This window comes from Chelonia mydas, chromosome 3 (assembly GCF_015237465.2).
Source record: "Chelonia mydas isolate rCheMyd1 chromosome 3, rCheMyd1.pri.v2, whole genome shotgun sequence".
NCBI lineage: Eukaryota > Metazoa > Chordata > Testudines > Cheloniidae > Chelonia > Chelonia mydas.
The window spans coordinates 134265541-134286496 of record NC_057851.1 but is presented as its reverse complement, the minus strand read 5'-3'; the positions used below and the strand labels follow the sequence as shown (position 1 = coordinate 134286496).

Sequence of the window (20956 nt, the reverse complement as noted above, 5' to 3'; positions counted from 1 at the left end):
TCCATACTATAAGCATTCCAGAACAAATTGGCTTTCTTCTTTTTGTTTCCCTCACTTAAATCAATAAGATGACATTACTGTAAGAAAGTAATATAACAATATTGGAAACCCACTGGTATTTTCTTCCATGCCATTCTAATTCATGCTATTATTAAAATGCATTCTCTGTTCATTATCTGAGTAATTGGAAGGAAGGAATATATGTGAATCTTTAATATTTTCCTGTGAGGTTTTACAAAAGATAAAATTGCATTTAAAAAGGTACTTTGTGCCATTGCCATTTATAGCCCCCTCATAAAAGCTGTTAAAATGCAATCTGATACAATAAGTGTTTGAGTTTGTGCTGTTTTTGATGCTCCCCAACAGGTTAGGTGATTTGTGTTCTTAATACATCTTAAGAACTATGTTCTTCCACTGTATCTATCTAGTGCAATATAAAACCCTATCACTGAGCTACCTGAGCTCTTTAGTACTCTCCATTCAAGAGGTGGTGCTCAGTTTGGAACCCCAGATGCATACTTTAGGAAATGTGGTTTATTTGTGTCTCTAATGACTGGACTGGATCACTGAGTCTGAACAAACCTGAACTTTTGGAAGTTCAAATTTGGATCCAAATGTCATGACTTGGGGACCATATCTAGTGCACTCCATGTGCATTCTTAGCAGGAAGCAAGAATATCTTCAGCCCCTTTGCCCACTCTTCAGTTTCACATTTTCCACACCCAGTATTTTCACTCTTTTTTCACCTCTTTTCTTCTTTCCTTTCCTTTCATACACTCACCAAAATCTTATTCTTGCTCCTCTTCTTTGCTTTCCTTATGCTTCTCCCTCCCATCTCAAAGCACCAAAGTATTCCCACATTCAAATCCCTCTGTCTGATACCTCTTTTCTCTTTCCCTCTGCCCCATCATGTTGTTCTCCCTCTCTTTCTGCTCCTCAGCATAAGAATTCCATTTTCTGTTGCTGCTTCTTATCCCCACCATGAAGCATGATTGCTCCAACATTAACCTCCCCTCCTCTATCCCTCAACATCTCCCCCTTTCAATTCTGTCCCTGTTGACCTTCATTTTCACTTTGGTCACCTCAACTCCCTCTTTCACTTCTGCTTTCCCGCCAGAACATTCCCACTCATCTATCAGATCTCTCCATCCTCTCCCCCAGTCTCTGTTCCAGAGACCCCACTCTAACTTCTATTCCTCCTCGTCTCTGCTTCAGCCCATTTCCCTTTCTCCTTGCCTCTGTTCCCACAAAAACCCCAACTTGTCTTTGTCCTGCTAAAAGACTCTCCTAGATGCACCTCCCCCCCCAAAATGCAAGACACTACTATGCTCCAGGGAGATGACACCCAAGTCACCTCTGCCAACCCCAGAGGACTTTAATGGTCCTCACTCTCCATGTGCCTCTGAATCTGCAGACTTGCCTTTGTCCTTTTGAAACTACCCTCAACTTTCCTAAAGAGCCCCTCAGCTGCCACTGCCACCCAACATCTTCAGCTTGGCTCTCTGATCTCCTCTAACTTAACTCTGTCCCTCTCAGAAGCACCCAATTCAACTCTTCCTTCCAAAACTGGTTCTATCCCTTTAGAAGTTCTTAATGTGGTGGTTGCTCCTCTAACGCACTACGTTGACTCCACCACTTGCCTCCATCTCAGTTCTGGGTACCCAGAACCTCTCAGTTTGGTCTCCGTCCCCCATAATGCACATCATAACACCAGACTTCCCCTTGCCTGTACTTTCCCCTACACAGAGAAATCATAGAAATGTACGACTGGAAGGGACCTCAACAGGTCATCTGGTCCAGTCTCCTGCCCTGAGGCAGAACTAAGTTTTATCTAGACCTTCCCTTGCAGGTGTTTGTTTCACTTGTTCTTATAATCGTCCAATGTCAGGGTTTCCACAGGTGCTTAGCTACCCTTACAGTTAGGAAAGTATTCTTAATGGCCAAAATAAATCTCCCTGGCTGCAGTTTAAGCCCATCACTTCTTGTCCTGTCTTTGGGAGCTAAGGAGAACAATGTATCACCCTCCTCTTAATACCCTTTATATGCTTGAAGACTATTATCATATTCCCCCTCGGTCTTCTTTTCTCCAGCCTAAACAAACCCAATTTTTTCAAACTTTCCTTGGAGGTCATGTTTTCTAGTCCTTTTAATCATTTTTGTTGCTCTCCTCTGGGGACTTTCTCCAATTTGTCCCCATTTTTCCTGAAGTGTGGTGCACAGAACTGGACACAATATTCCAGTTGAGGCCTTAGCAGTGCTGAATAGAGAGAAAGAATTACTTCTCATGTCTTGCTTACAACACTCAAGCTAATACCTCCCCAAATAATGTTTGGGTTTTTTTGCAATGCTATTACATTATGGACTCATATTTAGTTTGTGATCCGCTATAACTCCCAGATCCTTTTCTGCAGGACTGCTTCGTAGGCTGTCTTTTCCCATTTTGTATTTGTGCAATTGATTATTCCTTCCTAAGTATAGTACTTTCCATTTGTCTTTATTCAATTTCAGATCATTTCTTCACTTTGTTAAGATCATTTTGAATTCTAATCCTATCCACCAAAGTACTTGCAAACCCTCCCAGCTTGGCATCATCATCATCAGACTTTATAAGTGTACTCTCTATGCCATTATTAAAATCATTTATGAAGATATTGAATAGAACTGGACCCCACTTGATATGCCCTTCCAGCTTGATTGTGAATCATTATAACAACTGAATATGCTTTTGCAACCAGTTGTGTACCCACTTTATAGAAGGTTTGTCAAAGCTATATTTCTCTAGTTTGTTTATGAGAAGCTCCCCTATCCACAAAGCTTGTTACCCTGTCATAGGTTGGTTTGGCATGATTTTTTCTTGACAAATCCATGCTGACTGTTACTTATCACCTTATTTTCATCTAGGTGCTTACAGATTGTTTATTTGCTCCAATATCCTTCGGTATACAGAAGCTGAGCTAGCTCATGTATTATTCCCTGGGTTCTTAATCTTTTTTTATAGTTGGGTCCTATATTTGCCCCTATCCAGTCCTCTGGAATCTCTCCTGTTTTCCACGAGTTCTCAAAGATAATTGCTAATGACACTGAGATCTCTTCAGCCTTAAGTTTCTACGATCTATTTCATCAGGCCCTGCTGACTTGAAGACATCTAACTTGTTTAAGTAATTTCTTAACCAGTTCTTTTCCCATTCATGATCTGTTATGGGAGGGTGCTGGTATATGTGGTGGACAATAGGCCTGGACTCCTTCACAAGCTGGACTCCTTCTTTGAGACATCTCTGCTCTTCTTCCTCCACAGCAACAGAGAGCAGACTTCCTCTATCAGTTCGCTTGTAAGCTCTTTGAGGCAGGGACTGTCTTATTTTGTGTTTTGCACAGCAAGTGACACCACCGTTGTAGGCATTTAACAAATAAACAACTTTATTTCCTGGTCAGCTGCTGATTGGCTGTTTGCTTTGCGGGGAAGAGCATCTCAATCAGGACATGTCTGGAAGGACAAAGTCATTATCCTCTCCTTCCCACTGCTGAGAGAGAGTCTGTGATTACATACAGGGGTCTCTTCCAGCTCCAATTGCTATGATTGTCCCAAAGCACGCTCCTCAAGAGGCAGCATGCCACAGGAAAATCTCTTCACCCTAAAGATGGCTTACTCCTCCTGCTGCTATTACCAATATTTTCTGTTAGAAAATTTTAGCTTAGCAAATTTGGATGCCTAAAATCCAGCTCCCTAAATAAGGGGTGTAATTCCCCTCCAGAGGCGCTGATCATTCCCAGTCTCCGGGGGAGTCAATGAGAGCTGCAGCAGCTCCACCATTTCTGAAAAGTAGGCCCTTTCGCCATGAAAGTGTCCCTTTATGACCCAAGTTTTAAAACGCTGGCCTCACTCTTAAAAACAGGCACAAGCCTGGGCGCAGTGGGTGATCAGTCAGGGCCGTATGCTGGAGGAAGAGAGCGGATGTGGCACTTTCCCCCACTGCTGCCCCGCTCAATCATCCATCCCATTAGCCCATATTCTATTCTTGGCCAGCCCTCCCGCGTTGCCTAATCCCGTTGACAACTTGCTGCCAAACCTGCAGGCAGCTGCAGCTCCTCGGCTGCCTCCCGCCGGGGGAGGGGGTGGGGAGGAAGGGCTGAGAGCAGCAGCCGGAGAGCAGGCGGGATTGCCAGTCGCCTGGCGCTGCAGCCGCAGCACCTTTGACGTTCCATTGCCTCACGTGACGAGGCGGCTCCGTTCCAGGGAGGGGAGCCGCGGCCGCTTGTGCAAGGCTGCGGGGGAAGTCGCAGCCTCCGCGGCGGCAGCAGCAGCAGCAGCAGCCGCAGCCGCCCGGGTGCGCATTGTTTGTGTGATGACCGATCCTCGCATCCCGCCCTCCGCTGCCGGCTGACACGGACCGCGCGGCGCGCGCCGGGGGGAGGCGGAGGAGAGGAGCCGCTGCCGCCGTGCAGCCAGTGACCTTGGCCCGGGGAGGTAAATAGGCAGTGCGGGGAGCGGGGTAGGGGGGGAGTTCGCCCTCCCCCCACCCCCCCCACAGAGCGGCGCGGGTGAGGTGCCGGCCAGCCCGGGGGGCTGAGGGCTTCCGGGGCTGCTGTCCGCGGTGCTGAAAGCCCAGGCGCGGGCTTCTTGCCGCAGGGCAGAGCCGCCGGCCGCGCCAGCCCGAACGTGCAGCGGGGCTGCCTGGAGGCGCCGGGCCGGCGGGAGAGCGGAGCCCCCCGGGGCTGGCGGGGGGCGGGAGGGGGGGCGCGGTGAACCCTACCCCCGCAGCGGGCTGTGGGGCTGGCTGCTCAGAGCCCGGCTAGCCCTCTGCAGCCGCCGGCGCCCTCCGCCCGTGGAGGCGGGGGGAGGAGGCGACGGAGCCGGCATCGTGGGGGGCCGGGGGGCTCCCCCCACTCCAGGGGCTGGCACGGCTCTTTGTGCAGGTGGGTGAGCGCCGCACGGGCCGGGGGAAGCGCTGCAGCGGGCGATGCCCCAGGGCGGCTGCTGGGGCGCGCGGTGCGGGGCGAACCGCCGGCTGAACAGCGGGGAGGGCAGCCGGCTAATGGGCAGTCCCTGGCACCGGGACACAGGCGGTGGGAACGATGCGGTGCCCAGTATTCGGGGGCGGGGAGGGAGCGTTGTGCAGGGAGATGCCTCTACCAGAGTGTGCTCAGCGGGGAGGCGGGGGGGAGGGGGGGTGTCAGCGGAGCGGTGTGAAGTGGCAATTCATTAAAGTCGAAACTGGGTTAGTACATTACACTCATTCAGTATTTACAAGGGGGTAATGGCAGTAAACGGGGAATTAGCTGTTTTGCCCCAGCGTAAATGTCGGGCGGAGAAACGGATGATGGTAAAGTGTTGGGAGTAAGTCAGCTCTATTAATCACCGTCAGTAGGGGGAAGGAGACCTGCTGCAGCTGTATCTCACCGAGATCGCTCTTACCTTTCACAGTGGCCAATTGCTCAGCGCAACCTTTGCCAGAGGACCATAGCATTGGGACATGGCGCAAGGAAATAATTATGGGCAGAGCAGCAACGGGGTGGCTGATGAATCCCCAAACATGCTGGTGTACAGAAAGGTAGGAGGCTTTTTAATTTCTCTGAAACAGTTGGGCAAATGACATTAGGAAACTTTCGCTCCTGATTTTTCCCCCCAGAAAATGTAACTATGTTAACATTTTGCCTCCAGTTGTCTTGTTACAAGCTGCTGCTCTGATGTTCCATTTGTAGGAGTACAACATGGTTTCAGAGCACCAGAGATCTCAGTCCTTTACTGTTCGAATATTATTGGAAAATTTGTATACATGATATATACTTTACACTACTTAAATAGCAACAGTATGAGCGTGTGAAATGTTAGCTTGATATCCCAGTCCGTTTATCTGTTGTCTTTTATTTTAAGAAATGACCTAATCTCTTGCTCTCGATTTTAAAACACAGATACATATGCCAACTTTGCAAAGTGTTCAAAAACGTTTATTCTATAATGAATGCTTTAAACATTCATTTATGTTCGGTTCATTTTATGTATCAGATGGCAGAGCTGCAATATTTAGTTTATTTCACCTGCTATTTCCAGGTGCTTGGTACAGCTGATATGTGATGATAAAACATTTTAAGATTGAGTTAGACTATTCCCTTCTAAAATCATTTGACTGTAAAATGAGTAAAAATATTACATACTTTATATTTTAGTTTTCAAATAACAAATGTGTTATGATTAATTAGCCAATTATTTACATTGCAATTAAAGTGTTAATTGCACATGTGGTATGAGGAAAATAATTGTGTAGATTTTTTTTGTTTTGCAATCAATAGCATTTTTAAAATTTATATTCCAAGGATTCTCTCTGCAAATAGATTTCCCAACATGATAAATGTTTTAACAACAACATCAATAAACAAACTCCCAGACATTGACCTAAATAATGGGATTTATTTGGCTACTGTACTTCAATTAGAACAGTTGCTTGGGGAATTTGAGATAGGTTAGTGTGGAAACAGATTGTTTAAACTAAGAGGATAAAGTTGTCTTTACCTTTGAATTTGACATCTTTAAATAAATACAGCTAAATTATAATTAAATGAGAAAATTCTTAAATTGTGGTAGTGGTGAAAGAGAATCTTTCACACAAACTTGGATGCAGAATGTTTTAACTACCTGTTTACTCCCAGAATTTAGGGAGTTGCAATTAGTTTGTGGTTATTTAAAATAGAAAAATCAACCTTTATTTTGTCTTATAGGAGTTGACACTCTTCCCCCCCCCCCCCACATTGACTGCAATAAAAACATTCTCCGATTAATGACAGTGCTTCTTCAATAGTGAGAGTAATTGATGTGTCATCAGATATTGTGGTAATAGACTGTTCTTTCCAGAGATTTTAAATATTTTGTTAGTCTCAAATTGATGTATAGTGCATGCTTTCTTATTTTCAAAGATACTTCTGACTTAAGTGAGATTTGGGAATGCCCAGCACCTCTGAAAATCAGGCTACTTTTATTTACTTGACTAAATTTAATTTTAGGAATTTGACGCACACAAGTTTGGAAAACTTTGCATGTGTGTGTGTGTAATGTCACTGGACCACCTTTCCATTAACTTTACAATTGTGTACAAAAATTTTGTCTATGAACTTATGTATATTTCTATAGTAAACAAACATGGGCAGAATGGTTATCATAATATGATATTTCCTAAAATTTTATTGCACCTAGTTGATTTGATTCAGTTCCCTCAAAAACATAATATTTCATTACATTTTATATATACTTAAGAGTAAGTTTCATTGTATACTGGATGGTATAACTATTGCCTAGGAGATATTAAAAGTACTTGGGCGTCACAGTTGTTGTTCTAAAGGTGCTGTACACAGATACACCTTTTTTTAAACCCACTAAACTGATTCTTTTCTTTTTTTAAAAAAATATCTATCTCATTGCTGAAGTGTAATTTCCAGACATATGTAACATGTATAGGAAAGTACAAACACAATGTTTATTTACCTAGTTTTTCTATGGTATTTTTTTAAACAGAGTTGTATAATAGGACACTTTTCACATATCTTAATCTTATGCAATATAATCTGTCATGTTATTTTTGAGGTTGGGAAAGAATTTTACCCTGGGTCAGGTTGGCAGAGACCCTAGGGGTTTTTCATCTTCCTCTGTAGTGTGGGTTCCAGGTCACTTGAAGGTTTAAGCTACTATAAATGGTGAATTCTCTGTAACTTTAAGTCTTGAAATCATGATATGATGACTTCAGTAACTCAGCCAAAGGTTATGGGTCTATTACAAGAATGGGTGGGTGAGGTTCTGTGGCCTGCAATATGGAAGATGTCAGACTAGATGATCATGATGGTCCCTTCTGGCTTTACAGTCTATGAGTCTATGCCTGCTTTCTTTGATTCCTTTAACTACTCCTCTTGATCTATCATACCATAGATTGTACTGACAGGTGTCACAGTCTCGGGTGAAAACTTCTAAGCAATGTTCTAGGAAACAGGAAACAAAATAAGATCTGGTATTTTATGTATTTTAAAAGTACAATAGGTGTATAAGACAGGATGCAAATATGATACTACCGTCAACAAATATAGAAGACTTCTGGGTTTAGACTATGAAAAGAGGTTTTTAAAGCATAAGTCATTTGACCTCAGATATTACCAGCTGCCTTTGAAGTCTTCAAATATGATGGTTTAATAGTGGCTGCTACATCACAGGAATTTTGTAATAAATTTCAGAACATAATGCTCCTCCATTTTCTAAGAAGACGCTGCAATGACAAGTAAGTTTCGCTGCATTTTGCCATTGTATTAGGGATGAATGAACTGTGATGAGTAACTAGAGTACGGGCCTGCCAAATTCATTAGAAATTTTTTTTTCTAAATTAATTAGAAGTTACTTGAAACTTACTTATTAGATTAGATATTAATTAGAAGTTACTTGAAACTTATATTTTCTAAATTAATTAGAAGTTACTTGAAAAAGTTATGTACTTTTGGGGTGGTTGTCTCTTGGATGATTGAATATTTAGAATTCAAAATCTTTTTACATTTTGAATGCCATGGCTTCAATGTGATTGGGTTGAACTGTTTGTAACGGTATGATATTTATGCAGCATGATTGTGTGGGATGGCAATCTGATATTTGTACCCATGAGAAAAAGAGGACACATGTAATATTTGTTGTGATAGGTAAGAGACAGACCTTGACTATAGTGAATACAAAGGAAATTCTTTATTGAGGATGCTGAGCACAAACATAACCCTGTCATTCTCACTGTCTCTCTAGCTCCAGTCTAATTAAATACAGGCTGGACTGCCTAGAGTCACAGCCCAGGTCTTCCTAAATCCCGGTCTAGTCAAGTCATGAAAGGACCAGAAAACTTGAAGAACTGGATGCTTTGAGATGGTCCTGAGTCACAATGTTTGGATCTGAGATCTGATATAAATCTGCATTTTTATGAAGTTCAAGCGTATTTGGATTTAGTATTGAAGTTTGGTCCATCATAGAGAGAGTCTGAATTCCAAGGCCTGGATCTGACCTTTTTTGAACGTCACGGGGTTTATAGATCCAGTGTTAATTTTCAGAGATGCCAAGCCCTGACAGAACCACAAAGATTACAGTAAACAAGCTCATCTCTCACCCATAGTTAGTTTCTGGTTAGTTACCAAGATAAGGAAGTTGAGAAAGATGATTGGTTTGTCTAGAAAAGGAAGATGAAGAAAACATAGCAGTATAAAATGAAACAATCTAGATTTAGGTCCCTTCTTCCAGTGTCCCATGTTCATATCCACAGAAAGTGTACTGCACATTTAGATGATTTTTTTATAGAAAACCCAGATAAAATATTTGAGTTAAATATTTAGTGCATAAATGACTTGTTAAAATCTGTATTGCAAAAGGCACTAGCACAGATAAATAGTTCCTTATATCAGTATCATGCCACCTCTGAAAACTCTTGTATGTTTTTTCTTTTAATAGAATGTCACCTGCATTACTTTTTTTAGATGCCTGCCTCATTATAAAATAATGAAATATGACACATAGGTGGTGCCAACATACCTTAGGAAGAGTCCTAAAATTTCCTGGTATTAGCTTCAGACAAATATGAACATTTTGAAAGTATTACTTTTATTTCTTTTCCTACTGAGTCTATGTCAGTCAGCAATTAAAAGCCGAATTAGAAGATGTAAGAACACTGGAACCATTAGTGTTTGAACATCATATAGAAATCTTTGATTTCAGCAACACTTTCCATTGTGACTAGAAGTTGGATTGTAGAGAACTACTAATATTGGCTTTTTTTTGTATCTTATGAGTTTAAGTTTTCAGAACTGGAGGTTGTTTTCTTTCTTCAATTTGTGATGTGGAGAGGATAGAATTTATTGTTGGGAAAACTTCTAATTTTAGGACCACTACCCTATGCTGTATTTCCTTGAGTTGAAAAAAGCCATGGGATTCTAATTGATCACTCTCCTGTTCTGTTTTAAATGAGTCTAAGTTGAACAAGTTGAATCCCCCTATGGGGGATTATGAACTCTTATTTACAAGTTTACTTGCTTTATTATCACCTGTTTCAGATATTCCAATCCAGCTTTGGCCCTTTTTGTGATATCAGGACTACCTTTGTTGGAGTAATTAATTATATTCTTGTTGACTGAGATTTTGAGTTACCACCTCTCTCCCTGCCCTAAATATTAAAATAGCTTTTAATGTAGGTGATCATATTTTCATAGTGTTTGAGACTAACATGTTCTTGGTTCTATTTCTGTTCCAGTAATCAAAGGTCATACTTGCTGCTACCCACATATAGCAAAAGCTAGACTTGTATTATAAGTTTATCTGCCACTCCACTATAATTTGACGCTACTCATAGAAGTGCGATATTTACAGGAATGGTGTCTTGCCATTCCTATTATCATTGTTCCTCTACAATCTAAGCTGTGGAAATGGTGATAACTCTCTTTAGTCCCCCCCCCCACCATTTCAAAGCTCCTCCCTCAAAATAAATTGGCTATTTGAAGTGGCAGTCAAATAAAATTGTATTGGTAATGCGTGGGTATTCTCAAGTATTCACTTAAGGAAAAAAGTTACCCTGTGGAAGTTAGCCTGACTGCAGTCTTCATATTTGGGAAGGACATGAAGGATAGAATTTTAAAAATGTTAAGCAATGGCCTATAGGAGACTTAACATTGACTTCAATAGGAGAAGAATTAGTCTGGCACTGTGTACTTCTGAATATGCCTATATTATGCTGACACTACCACTGATACATAAATAAAAATATAAATTGAACCTACTTATAGACCTGAGAGCACTCCATTCAAATCCTTCCAGAGTCATCAGAAACATCTTTAGCTGTTATATATTCATCCGTGTCAGCTATGGTTTTAAAATTATTATAGGGAACTCCTGGTGCAAAAATAAGTTACAAGAACTGAAAAAAGTTGGCCTTTTTGTCCCCAAAATAACTATTTCCAATTTTCAGTGGCTCATTTTTAATTTGCATGTAGCAGTATCCCCATGGGCTATGATCACATTATACCTGACCACACAGAAAGGTCCGAAGGCCCAGTTAATATTTTCATGGAAGATGCAAATACCAAGAAAGACTGAGGTACTATGGGTAACTGTTATGATGGCTGAGTAAGTGGTTCTCTTATTGTTGAATAAGGATCCATGAAAGTATTAACTCGGTCCTTAGATCTCTCTACTTGGTCAGATATACTGTGATCACAGCCCAAGGTAATATTGCTACAGGCACACTAAAGCTGAGCCACTGAAAATTGGAAATAGTTATTTTGGGGACAAAAAAGGCTGATTTTTTTCAGTTTCTGTAACTTATTTTTTTCAACATGAATTCCTTATAACTTTAGATCCATAGCTGATGTATGTATAAAAGCTAAAGACATTTCTGATGACAGTGGGAGGATTTGAATGGGGGTGCTTGTAGGTCCATGAGTAGGGCCAACTTATACTTTTATTTATGTATTACTGGTGATGCCACCATAATGTATATTTCCTTCCAGGAGGTGGAGACAGGGAAAAAAGCTTTGAGCTATGTCACTAATACTATACAATTGGATTACTAGCTGCAAGACTCCATTTCTTCTGTCTTCAACAGGTGGAAGGAATTTCTTCTGGCTGCACTGAGGCATTGGCTGGCTTTCTTCCTTTAAACTGTAGTCTCACAGAAAGTTCTTGATAGAGCTGTTTGCCTGCTAGGAGGTGTTACTGCCTAAACCATTGTTTGGTCCACTGTTGTGGCTTATGTGATCTGGTTTTCAGTCATCAGCTTCTACCTCCACCTTAAGAGGAATAGCACCATGTGATGTGGTGTCCACACAAGGCCTGCACGGGTAAATTAGGAGGAAAGTAAGGGCATGCCAAGGCCTAATTGCTGATGAAGTCCAGCAAGGGGAAGAGCTGGATGAGGTTTATAAAGATAAGAAATTGGTGGCAGAAGGGTTTGCAGGGGAGATAGTCTACAGTCACTTCCTGGGAGAAGGTATGTGTACTTGGGGTCCTCCCAAGGAGAAGGGAGTTTGGGCTGGTAAACCCAGAGATGGGGGCGGGCAGAAGGTAGAGCTGAGAAGTAGGAAGGAGTCCAGGAAAAGGGCAACATAGTCTGCCAGAAAGGAGGCCACTGTTGCTAGAGATAGGGTCCCTGGTCTGGAACCTGGAGTAGGGGAACATGGGCCTGTCCTCTACCAGACATTGGAGGTGTGGCATGGTCAGGGCAGTGAAGGGAAGATTGCCATTTTTGTATGGAGGACTTTGATAGCCCAGGACTATAGTGACCTCTCTGGAGTGCTAAGTCATGAAGATAGAGAGCCTATAGGGCAAGGAACTGAAAGAAGGCGGTGTCAGACCTGGAACCAGCTAATCCCCAGACCAACCAGGAAGCAGCACTCCAGCGGTGAGTGGACCCCATGACACACCTATAGGGAAAGGTCCTGCATGTATGTTGGGCCCCAAAAGTAAGTGTGGTGGTTCTGTTAGCTGATAATCCTTGCTGGGCGGGGAGAACTGAAACCTAATGCCACCAGGTGATAGGCATCTTCCCCTTCCCCCCACCCCACCCCCAGTGCTGTAAGCTTGAAATTACAGCATTACTTGCCAGTGACTGAAACAAGTAGAAATATGTTACAGCATGCCACGCAACCATGACGCTTCTTTCTTATGTCACATACATGCAGTTTAATACTTTATATGCCTGTGTGGATTGTACATTGTCACTTTTAGTGTCTCTGCTTTTTCCCTTTTGAAGCACTCTACATTAGTTACTATGGAAACAACCATTCTATTGATAGTGACGTGTGGTATAGTCACTTTTTTATTATGATTTTAAATTTACAGCATGTTTTTTGAAATGCCAATGTTCAATATATGTCTTATGATATAAAAATTGAGGGATTCTCAGCAAAGCAAAAGAGGACGTCTGTAAGACTGCAAATTCAAAGTTCACAAATAAATACAACCCGTTAAAATATATTTTTTCAGTTTAATAATGTCAAATGAATTAAAAAGGTGTCTAATAATGGATTAAGGAGAACCCAACACCATCCCCCACCAAATCATAGCATAAAAAACATTTTCTTTAAAATAAAGAGTTCCCAAATTCTACCCTGCAAACCCAAACTTTAAACAACAAAAATCTACAGAGGACATTAAAAAAAAAGTCAGTAAAATATAGGTATTGCATTACATTTCAATATATCTGTTTTCAACCCAAATGCTGGAGAAGGATAACATTACAGCAATGTATAATGATAATACCTAGCACTTTTCATTTGTGGATCTCACAAAACATTACCGAAGAGGCACATACCATTATCCCCAGACCTAACCAATCAATTTCTGCTGCTTGAAAGAGAAGAGAATGCTGAGTATGGAAGAGAAGAGACATCAAGGCTGGTCTTGCAAGGTACTAAAAACTGTCTGGGGATGCTAAGAGAGCAGGCATGACTAAATCAGGAGAGTTGGCAGCAGTGCTTTTTACTTCTATTTAAAGGCTAGTTACTTTCCAGAAGGCTCTTAAACACAAAACCAGAGTGACTGAGTTGCAGTTCTCACAGGAGAATATTTAAAACCAAACACCAAGACAATTCCATTTTAAAGTTGAGAAAAAAATGGAGACTTCTGAGGTATATCAGGGCCACTGCAGGCAGGAACAGAAAATAAACAGGCACAGGAGTTCTGGGAAGCTCTTCCTCTTGAAGGAAAGTTGGAGGGTCAAATCTTCTAGTCCTTAATCCAGTAAAACTTCTATTGCCATCAGCGCCTCCACTCATAACATCACATTGAACATGCGATAACATGTGGTCAATAACTATATACTTCATACTTAAATATCTGAGCCATCTTATCCAGAGTACACATCTTATACACATTGGCTCAGGGACTACATTTTCTGGCATATTCTGAACAGTGCTGAGCACACAGATGGTGCCCAGTGAATAATACAAATCATGACAATAATAGTCAACTTCATGGACTCTGGATGCAATCTGTTCTTTGTTCTGGAATTGGCCTGGATACAGCTGAAACCCTAAGAATTTGAGGCATAAACACATCTGATACTTGTATGACACTTTGTGATTCCTTTTCTCAAACTCGGAACAAAATATGACAAAACAAAATGGTTTTCAGTTAATTGCACAACAGCCATTGCTCTACAGCCCAGCATGGGGCAGAACCTGCCACCCCTTGGGAGTTAAGTGATCTCTTCTCATTTGACTCTCATTCTCCATCCTTCCTGGTCTCTGTGCTGCTTTTCATGCTGCCAACTATGACATCCGTCCCAACCTCCTGGGACCGTTTGCTGGAGTCTCAGAGAACTGTCCGCCTTGGTTTTGCTCCCATCTATCAGATCCTCTTTTTTTGCAGCATGCAGCAGAGCAGTAGGCTGATCTGCTGGATAGAGATCTAGCTCTGAAAAATCTGGGTTCTACTCCCCCTGTGGACTTCCTGTATGACCTCAGGCCAGTGCCTTAAGGACCGAGTTTCAAAGCATTTTAGGCACCCAAAGATGCAGCTAGGCATCTAGTGGGGTTTACAAAACACCTTAACTTCTAGGCCCTTTTGAAAATCCCACTTGGTTCCTAAACATGTTTGAAAATCTGGCCTTTAGTCTGTGTGTGCCTCAGTGCCCCATCTATACAATGGGGATAACAGCACTGCTTTACCTTCGAGGGGCTGTGAGAATAAATAGGTAGACACTGTGAGGCGCTCAGATACTATGGTGATGCGGCCACATAAGTACCACAGGTAGAGTGGGAACTTCTCTATACCATTGCTATCCCTTCCCTTGGTTTTGGCCCCTTCTTTTCACCTATGCCCCCAAATCTCCCCCTTTTCTAAATGGCACCCCTGTGGCGAGCTCTCCACTGGTTCTAAAGTGTGTGTGCATGTGGGTGGGAATGAAATGAGGAAGACACATAGCACGTGGAGGACCCCTCTATACTCAGCTCAGAGAAGGTCCAATTTAACCCAAAGTAAATATTACCCGAGAAGGAAATGTATTCCTCTGTTCTTTGTGGTTTTTAATAACCTGCATGCTTATGTTTTCTTTCTTTTATGGCGCAAGCCTGCAAAGAGTGCCACTGGCAGGTAGTCCTGTGCCAGCAGAGTCCTGAAGTATATATTAAGTGTCTGCTTTCCTGTCACACTTTGCAGGATGGGGACTCTAGTTTAGTGTGTGTCGCTGTGTGTTCATTTTATTTCGTTTATTTAAATCCTTATTTGATCAGATATTTAAATAAGCAATGTGACCTCAGCTAATTGAAGTCTGGATTGTATTTTTTTTTTTTTTTGGTACTTGGAATATTAGCCTGGCAAAACCCAATTTTCTTGCATGCTGATTGTTAATGATTCATAATTAGCCTTAATTTAATAATCATGAAAATAAATGTTTGCTTTTTTGTGCATTTCGCCTAGATAATAAAATCTCCATCTCAGACAATTAATATCCCTTAGAATGATGATATCATTCAATGCTATTGCAGTTCGTCTTCCACATAGTACATCTCCTCCTGATCGTATTTATTTCTCCATAGTAAATGATATTCATGACTGTTAAAAACAAATCTGAAATTCCTGGTGCTTGGAGATTCCATTTTGGAAGATTAGGTTCTGTGACTTCTGGGGGAAAATCTCTCATATTTTTCCATTGTATAGATTTGTCTTTGATATACTGTATTATCAGAATGAAAAAATGATTTAGCTCATTTCCTTTGAAAGACAGAGGCTTGAAATAGTTCATAAAAATGATTCATTTTATTGCTTCTTATTCACCCAAACTCCTAGGAATCGCCAAGATAGAATGCAATGTGTCTTCCAGGTGGGCCAAACTCATGGCACCTCTTAATTTGTCATTAGAAGCCACTCACACACATTTGAAATGGAACGGACACCAGTAATTAGAATGTGAATTTACAATAAAAACAAGATTCAAAACTAGGCTTCCTCTGAAGCTGTTTTTATTTTTTTAAAAACCCTTCTATTTTATCTTTTTAAATCCTTGCCCTGTTCCTTCTGTAAAGGGGGGAAAATAGTGCAAGAAATATAAGATTGGGTGGCTGTGCTACAAAATCCCTGATTTTTAGTAATTTTCCACACATTTTGTCATGCAGGTACATAGAGGCAGTGTGGTCTGGAGGAATGAGAATGAGACTAGGAGTCATGAGGTGTTCTTCATTCCAACCCTGGCTACGCCACTCACTTACTGTGTGGCACGTAACAAATTATTTTGCCTTTTTGTCTTGGCTTCCTCATCTGTAAAGGTGTTTAGTTAGACTCCCAATCCACCTATCTCTCAGGGGTGCTATGAGAATCCTTTGGTTAGTATCTATACAATGGCTGTAGCATATGAAGCACTATAAAAATTCTAAGTTATTATGAATGCAGTAATTTAATTAAAAACAATTAAAATGCTGTGAGCAATAAAACTCACACACCCACTCTCTCACACACTCACAGTAGATTACTAGATTTGAAATTTTGGGTGTGTGTGTGTGTGTGTGTGTGTGTGTGTTTTCAGAGTTGCCAAGCAACCACAAAACCCATTGAAGTCAAATGGGAACAAGAGGTGCTCAGCACCTTTGAAAAATCATGCAGTACCTCTGTTATTAAACAATGGGATCTTTTGTATTTAACTGAGTTAAACTAGATGCTCAGATCCTGGCTCCTGTGTCTTGAAGAACACAGCAAGATCATATACATTTCCACTTTGGGTAATGCTTCATTTTGGTTTCCAGGAGAGCTAGATGCCTTTCTCCCACACATGTGCAGCAGGAAAAAGCAACATAATGCTTTGTCTGTACCACTGCTTAATTTGTAATGAAAGAGGTGCTGGGTGCTGACGTAATTAGGTGCTGGGGCTCAAGCAATTTTTTTACATTCATAACTGATGCAGCAAGCCCAGAGGTGCCCTGGCACAAGTTAAGTACTGATCTGCACTAATGCCAGCTGTGACACTAAGCCCCATATTCTTCAGAGAGATATTGTTATGATATGATTATGGTGTAATTATGATCTATTTTATGCAAGATAGATCATGTGAGATATAATAGAAAAGGTTATGATTTACTGAATATGATTATCCTATTTGTATCTGAAGTTAGGAATATTGACTATGTCTGTATTACAAATACGTTTACACCTGGGGAACGCCCACTAGGCAGAATGCAATCAGTCTAGATGGCTGGCTGGGAAGGGCCATTAGGGAGAACAATAGGTCTTAGAAGATGTTAATCTCCCACCAGGGAGCCTTCTTGAGGACACTACAAACACGGCTGCTATGGCCCTAGAGAGGCATGTAACCAAGTCACCTGGTACTGGACTCCATCACAGAATACCAGTGTTTTTTCCACTGAAAGGTGTGAGAGCTAAAGTTGGAAACAAAGGGTTCCTGCCACATGCAAAAGCTATTTCAGGCAGGAGACTAACATCATCATGTTTCTTCACTGATTCCCCGCCCAAAGGAGATACTTGGAAACACTTGAGAAACAAAGACTGAACTGGGGAGAAGGGCTGAACCCAGGCTAGAGGGATTTCTAGCCTGTGAAAAGAATATCTGGGGTTTTAAGATGCAAGCAAGTGCAGCTTGCCCTCAAGAATCTCTGCAAACTGTCTAAACCAACAATTAGGGTGAGAATTTGCTACTCATATTCAATTTCATTAGTATATTAAGCTTAGATTGCATTTTTGTCTTATTTGCTAAGTAATCTGCTTTGATCTGTTTGCTATCCCTTATAATCACTTAAAATCTATCTTTTGTGGTTAATAAATTTATTATTGCTTTGTCTAAAACCTGTGTGCACAGGAGTCATTACTTGGGGTAGAAAGCTGTGTATATTCCTCTCCACACTGAGGGAGGGGGCGGATTTCATGATCTTATGCTGAACAGTTTCCTGTGCAGTGCAAGATGGTATAATTTTGGGCTTACCCTTCAAAGGGGGGTGTGTGTGCACTTGAGTAACTGGGCAGTTCCTTAGCTGAGCCTTCCCATGCAGACCTGATCTCAGCATCTGTGTGTCGCTGTAGTTGGGTGTGTCCCTACCTGTATGTGTGCTGGAGGGGGCTTGAGAGCCTGTCACAGCAGTACCGTGTAAAGGGACACTAGGCTGTGGGTCAGGCGGGCTCAGTGGTACCCCAGTTCCAGGTGTCACCCCAGGGGGAACCTGTCACACCAACATCCCCTGTGCCTCACAGAACTGCACCACAGGAATATTTTTTCATATTATAAAGCCAACATTCTTTTCAGAGTTCAAGCAGCTTCTTCCGCTCCGCAGACACTCCTGACCCAAATTTGCAAGACTAATTTACCACAAAGGAATTGGTACGCTGTCTTTGCTCTGAGTCGCTGACTCCATCACTTAAGGACTTTCAAAACAGGTTCTAAAGTGTATCTCAACTGTCTGTTAACAATCATAATTGTGTGCGTCTCGTATTAATGTTGCACTGTGATATTTATTCTGATAAACAGAACATAGTCATATTTGTTTATATGCATCCTAAATTTTCCTGCAGATGCAGTCAGTCACTTGTATACCTCCAGTTCATGACAATGTTGCATAATCATTAGGCAGATGTACTATACCTGAAGTCTTAACATCTAGGATCACCAAAGCTTAAACAATTGTTCTTTTTTTCCTCCTCCAAGACATGGAGGCATGACTTGATGTAGCTTAGAAACAAAGGGTTTGATTCTCATTTACACTAAGGCCCTGTTACTACACCACAAAGTGACTTTACAATGGGAGTGCCAGACTGGTATAAAAGAATCAGTCCCAAAATTTAAGGTTTGCCTTTTGAAAATCTCTCAGCTATGGAAGGTGATTGATCCAAATGAAGATAAATGCAGAAGATGGCAGAGTAGTTTATGTCAGTTGGTAGTGTACTGACAGTGTGTGCTGCTTGTCCCTTTTCCTGTGTTTCTCCTGTCCCGTTCAACTTGTTTGGTTTAATGTACTCATGAATTTCACTTTTGTTTTCAGCTAGGAACATTGTGAGTTGCCTTGGCATTTTGTGAAGTATTTTCTGCTTTCTGAATCAGATCACTGCATCTCTTAGGGTATTCTTGATAAGTATGCATGACCCTCAGTAAGTTAAAGGGCACTGAGTATGTACAGTATGTTCCCCCACTTGTGATTCCTGATGAGTTTGTGTTTCATCATATTGTGATCATTTCAGACCTAGGGTATAGAATTTTTGTGGCCTCCAGTTATACCACCTTTTTATTCTGTCAAATCTCACAAGGCAAGAAGGGTTAGGCTGGGCCAGTACTTGAATAAGTGACCTCAAGGGACCACATAGGTGCTGCTGGAAGTACTGCTGGTGACTCATTAGGTGGTAGTCTTCCACTGAGTATGAAACAACTTATCTTAGCATGATGTTAGGAGGGACTCTGCTAAAGACAATAAAACTGAAGTCCAGATTACCTTTGGTTATTAATTTCCCGAGAGGAAAGGTGTTAACATTGGAGTCCTGGCCAAATAGCATAAAATTACCTGATCTGCAATCTCCCTATATTCTCTTTGCAGTTTCCAACGTGGAGAAGCCTGTATTGCTTGGTTGAAGTGTTGTATAACATTGTGTCAATCTGCTCAATGAAGTGCCATGTTTCATTCCATAGGTGAAGTTATCCCTAAGTGTGTTGCCTTGTTTCTAAAACACTTTGGGACATGCAGGATGAAAGGTGCTACACAAATGCAAGATTGCAATTATTTAGCACAAATTGGTCCAAACTTTGAGGGGGTTTTTTCATTGATATTCTTTTTGCAGGTCTTCCCAAGAAAAAAATCCTCCTCAGTTCTTTCTTTTTGGCTGTAACATGTGCACAATAAAGAGATCTCTTTTGCATAGTTTACAATCTTTCTTATGCACAAATTCTCTGGTCTGACACTACAGAAGTGAATGGGACTCCTATTAAATCTTACCTCTTACCATGGTACTGTATGGCCTTGTTTGTATTTCAAAAGATCATTTCTTGTTTTTAGTCATTGAGAATTAACACAATATCCAAATATTTTTCTTTTTCTATTTCTTGATGTACAGGATTTCTTTGGAGTTTACATCTATACCAGCTGTCACCACCAATACATCATTTTAGTTCCTTAGAAGGCAATAAGAGCAGGTGAGTGAGAGTCTAGAGACGTTATTGTTTCTGACTCTTTCTCAAAGTCAAAATGAATCAATGGCAATCATTCAACCATTCTGGGTTTCTATTTTAACTTCAGAGGAATAAACCCTGAGCTGAGTGCATTCCTTTCCTGCTGTACCGCACTGGTCAAATATGGCATATTGAAATCCCCAAATTGGCCTTTAGACACCAAAAACTTCAAATAACGATTAAGTACATATATATTTAAAGGTGTAGTATGCTAAAATGTCCTACTTCTTCAGAAGATTGTTTGATTTATGGCAGAGATTCTAAAACTGTGGTCCGTGGACCACGAGTGGTCTGCGAGCTCCATTCAGGTGGTCCGCGGATAGTTCACACTAAGGTGCACACGTGGGCGGCCGCACATGAGAGAGGCTGGCGTGGCTCCAGTAATTAGGTGCCTGGACCCTGGAGATGCACATGTAGGGTGAGGTGGTGCCCCTGGGGGGGGGGGGGGAATAGGGGGTAGGTGGGAGGGGCGGTGGGGTGAGAATGGGGGGCGGGGGGCGCAATTTGGGATGTGTACGGCTGCTGCGGCCAGAGAAAGAGGCAACTTTCCCCAGCTCCAGGGCTATGGCTGCTGAGGAGAGACCCCCTTCATTCCCAGCCTCAGCTCTGTGGCTGCTGTGGCCGGGGAGAGACCCCCCTGCTTCCCAGCCCCAACTCAGGGGCTGCTGCGGTGCGGGAGAGAGGGAGAGACCCCCCTGCTTCCCAGCCCCAGCTCAGGGGCTGCTGCAGTGCAGGAGAGAGGGAGAGAGCCCCCTCCTTCCCAGCCCAGCTCCGTGGCTGCGGTGGCGGGAGAGAGAGGGCACATCCAT

The 20956-nt window shown here is 42.0% G+C and overlaps 1 protein-coding gene across 7 annotated transcripts in view; it reads left to right on the top strand.

Annotated features, from left to right (window-relative positions):
• The first annotated feature begins 3785 nt into the window (after window positions 1-3785).
• The window catches only part of RGS7 (regulator of G protein signaling 7), a 416293-nt gene continuing 399122 nt past the window's right edge, over window positions 3786-20956 (top strand). For 4 of the 7 annotated variants that reach the window (XM_037895311.2, XM_043543328.1, XM_037895310.2 and 1 more), the window contains exons 1-2: window positions 4191-4465; window positions 5423-5549. In XM_037895311.2, the coding sequence (XP_037751239.1) occupies window positions 5472-5549 (78 nt within the window). In that variant the 5' untranslated portion in view covers window positions 4191-4465; window positions 5423-5471. Of the gene's footprint in view, window positions 4466-5422; window positions 5550-20956 lie in introns of those variants that run through there. The other 3 variants (XM_037895306.2, XM_037895308.2, XM_043543329.1) reach the window with 3 other exon arrangements.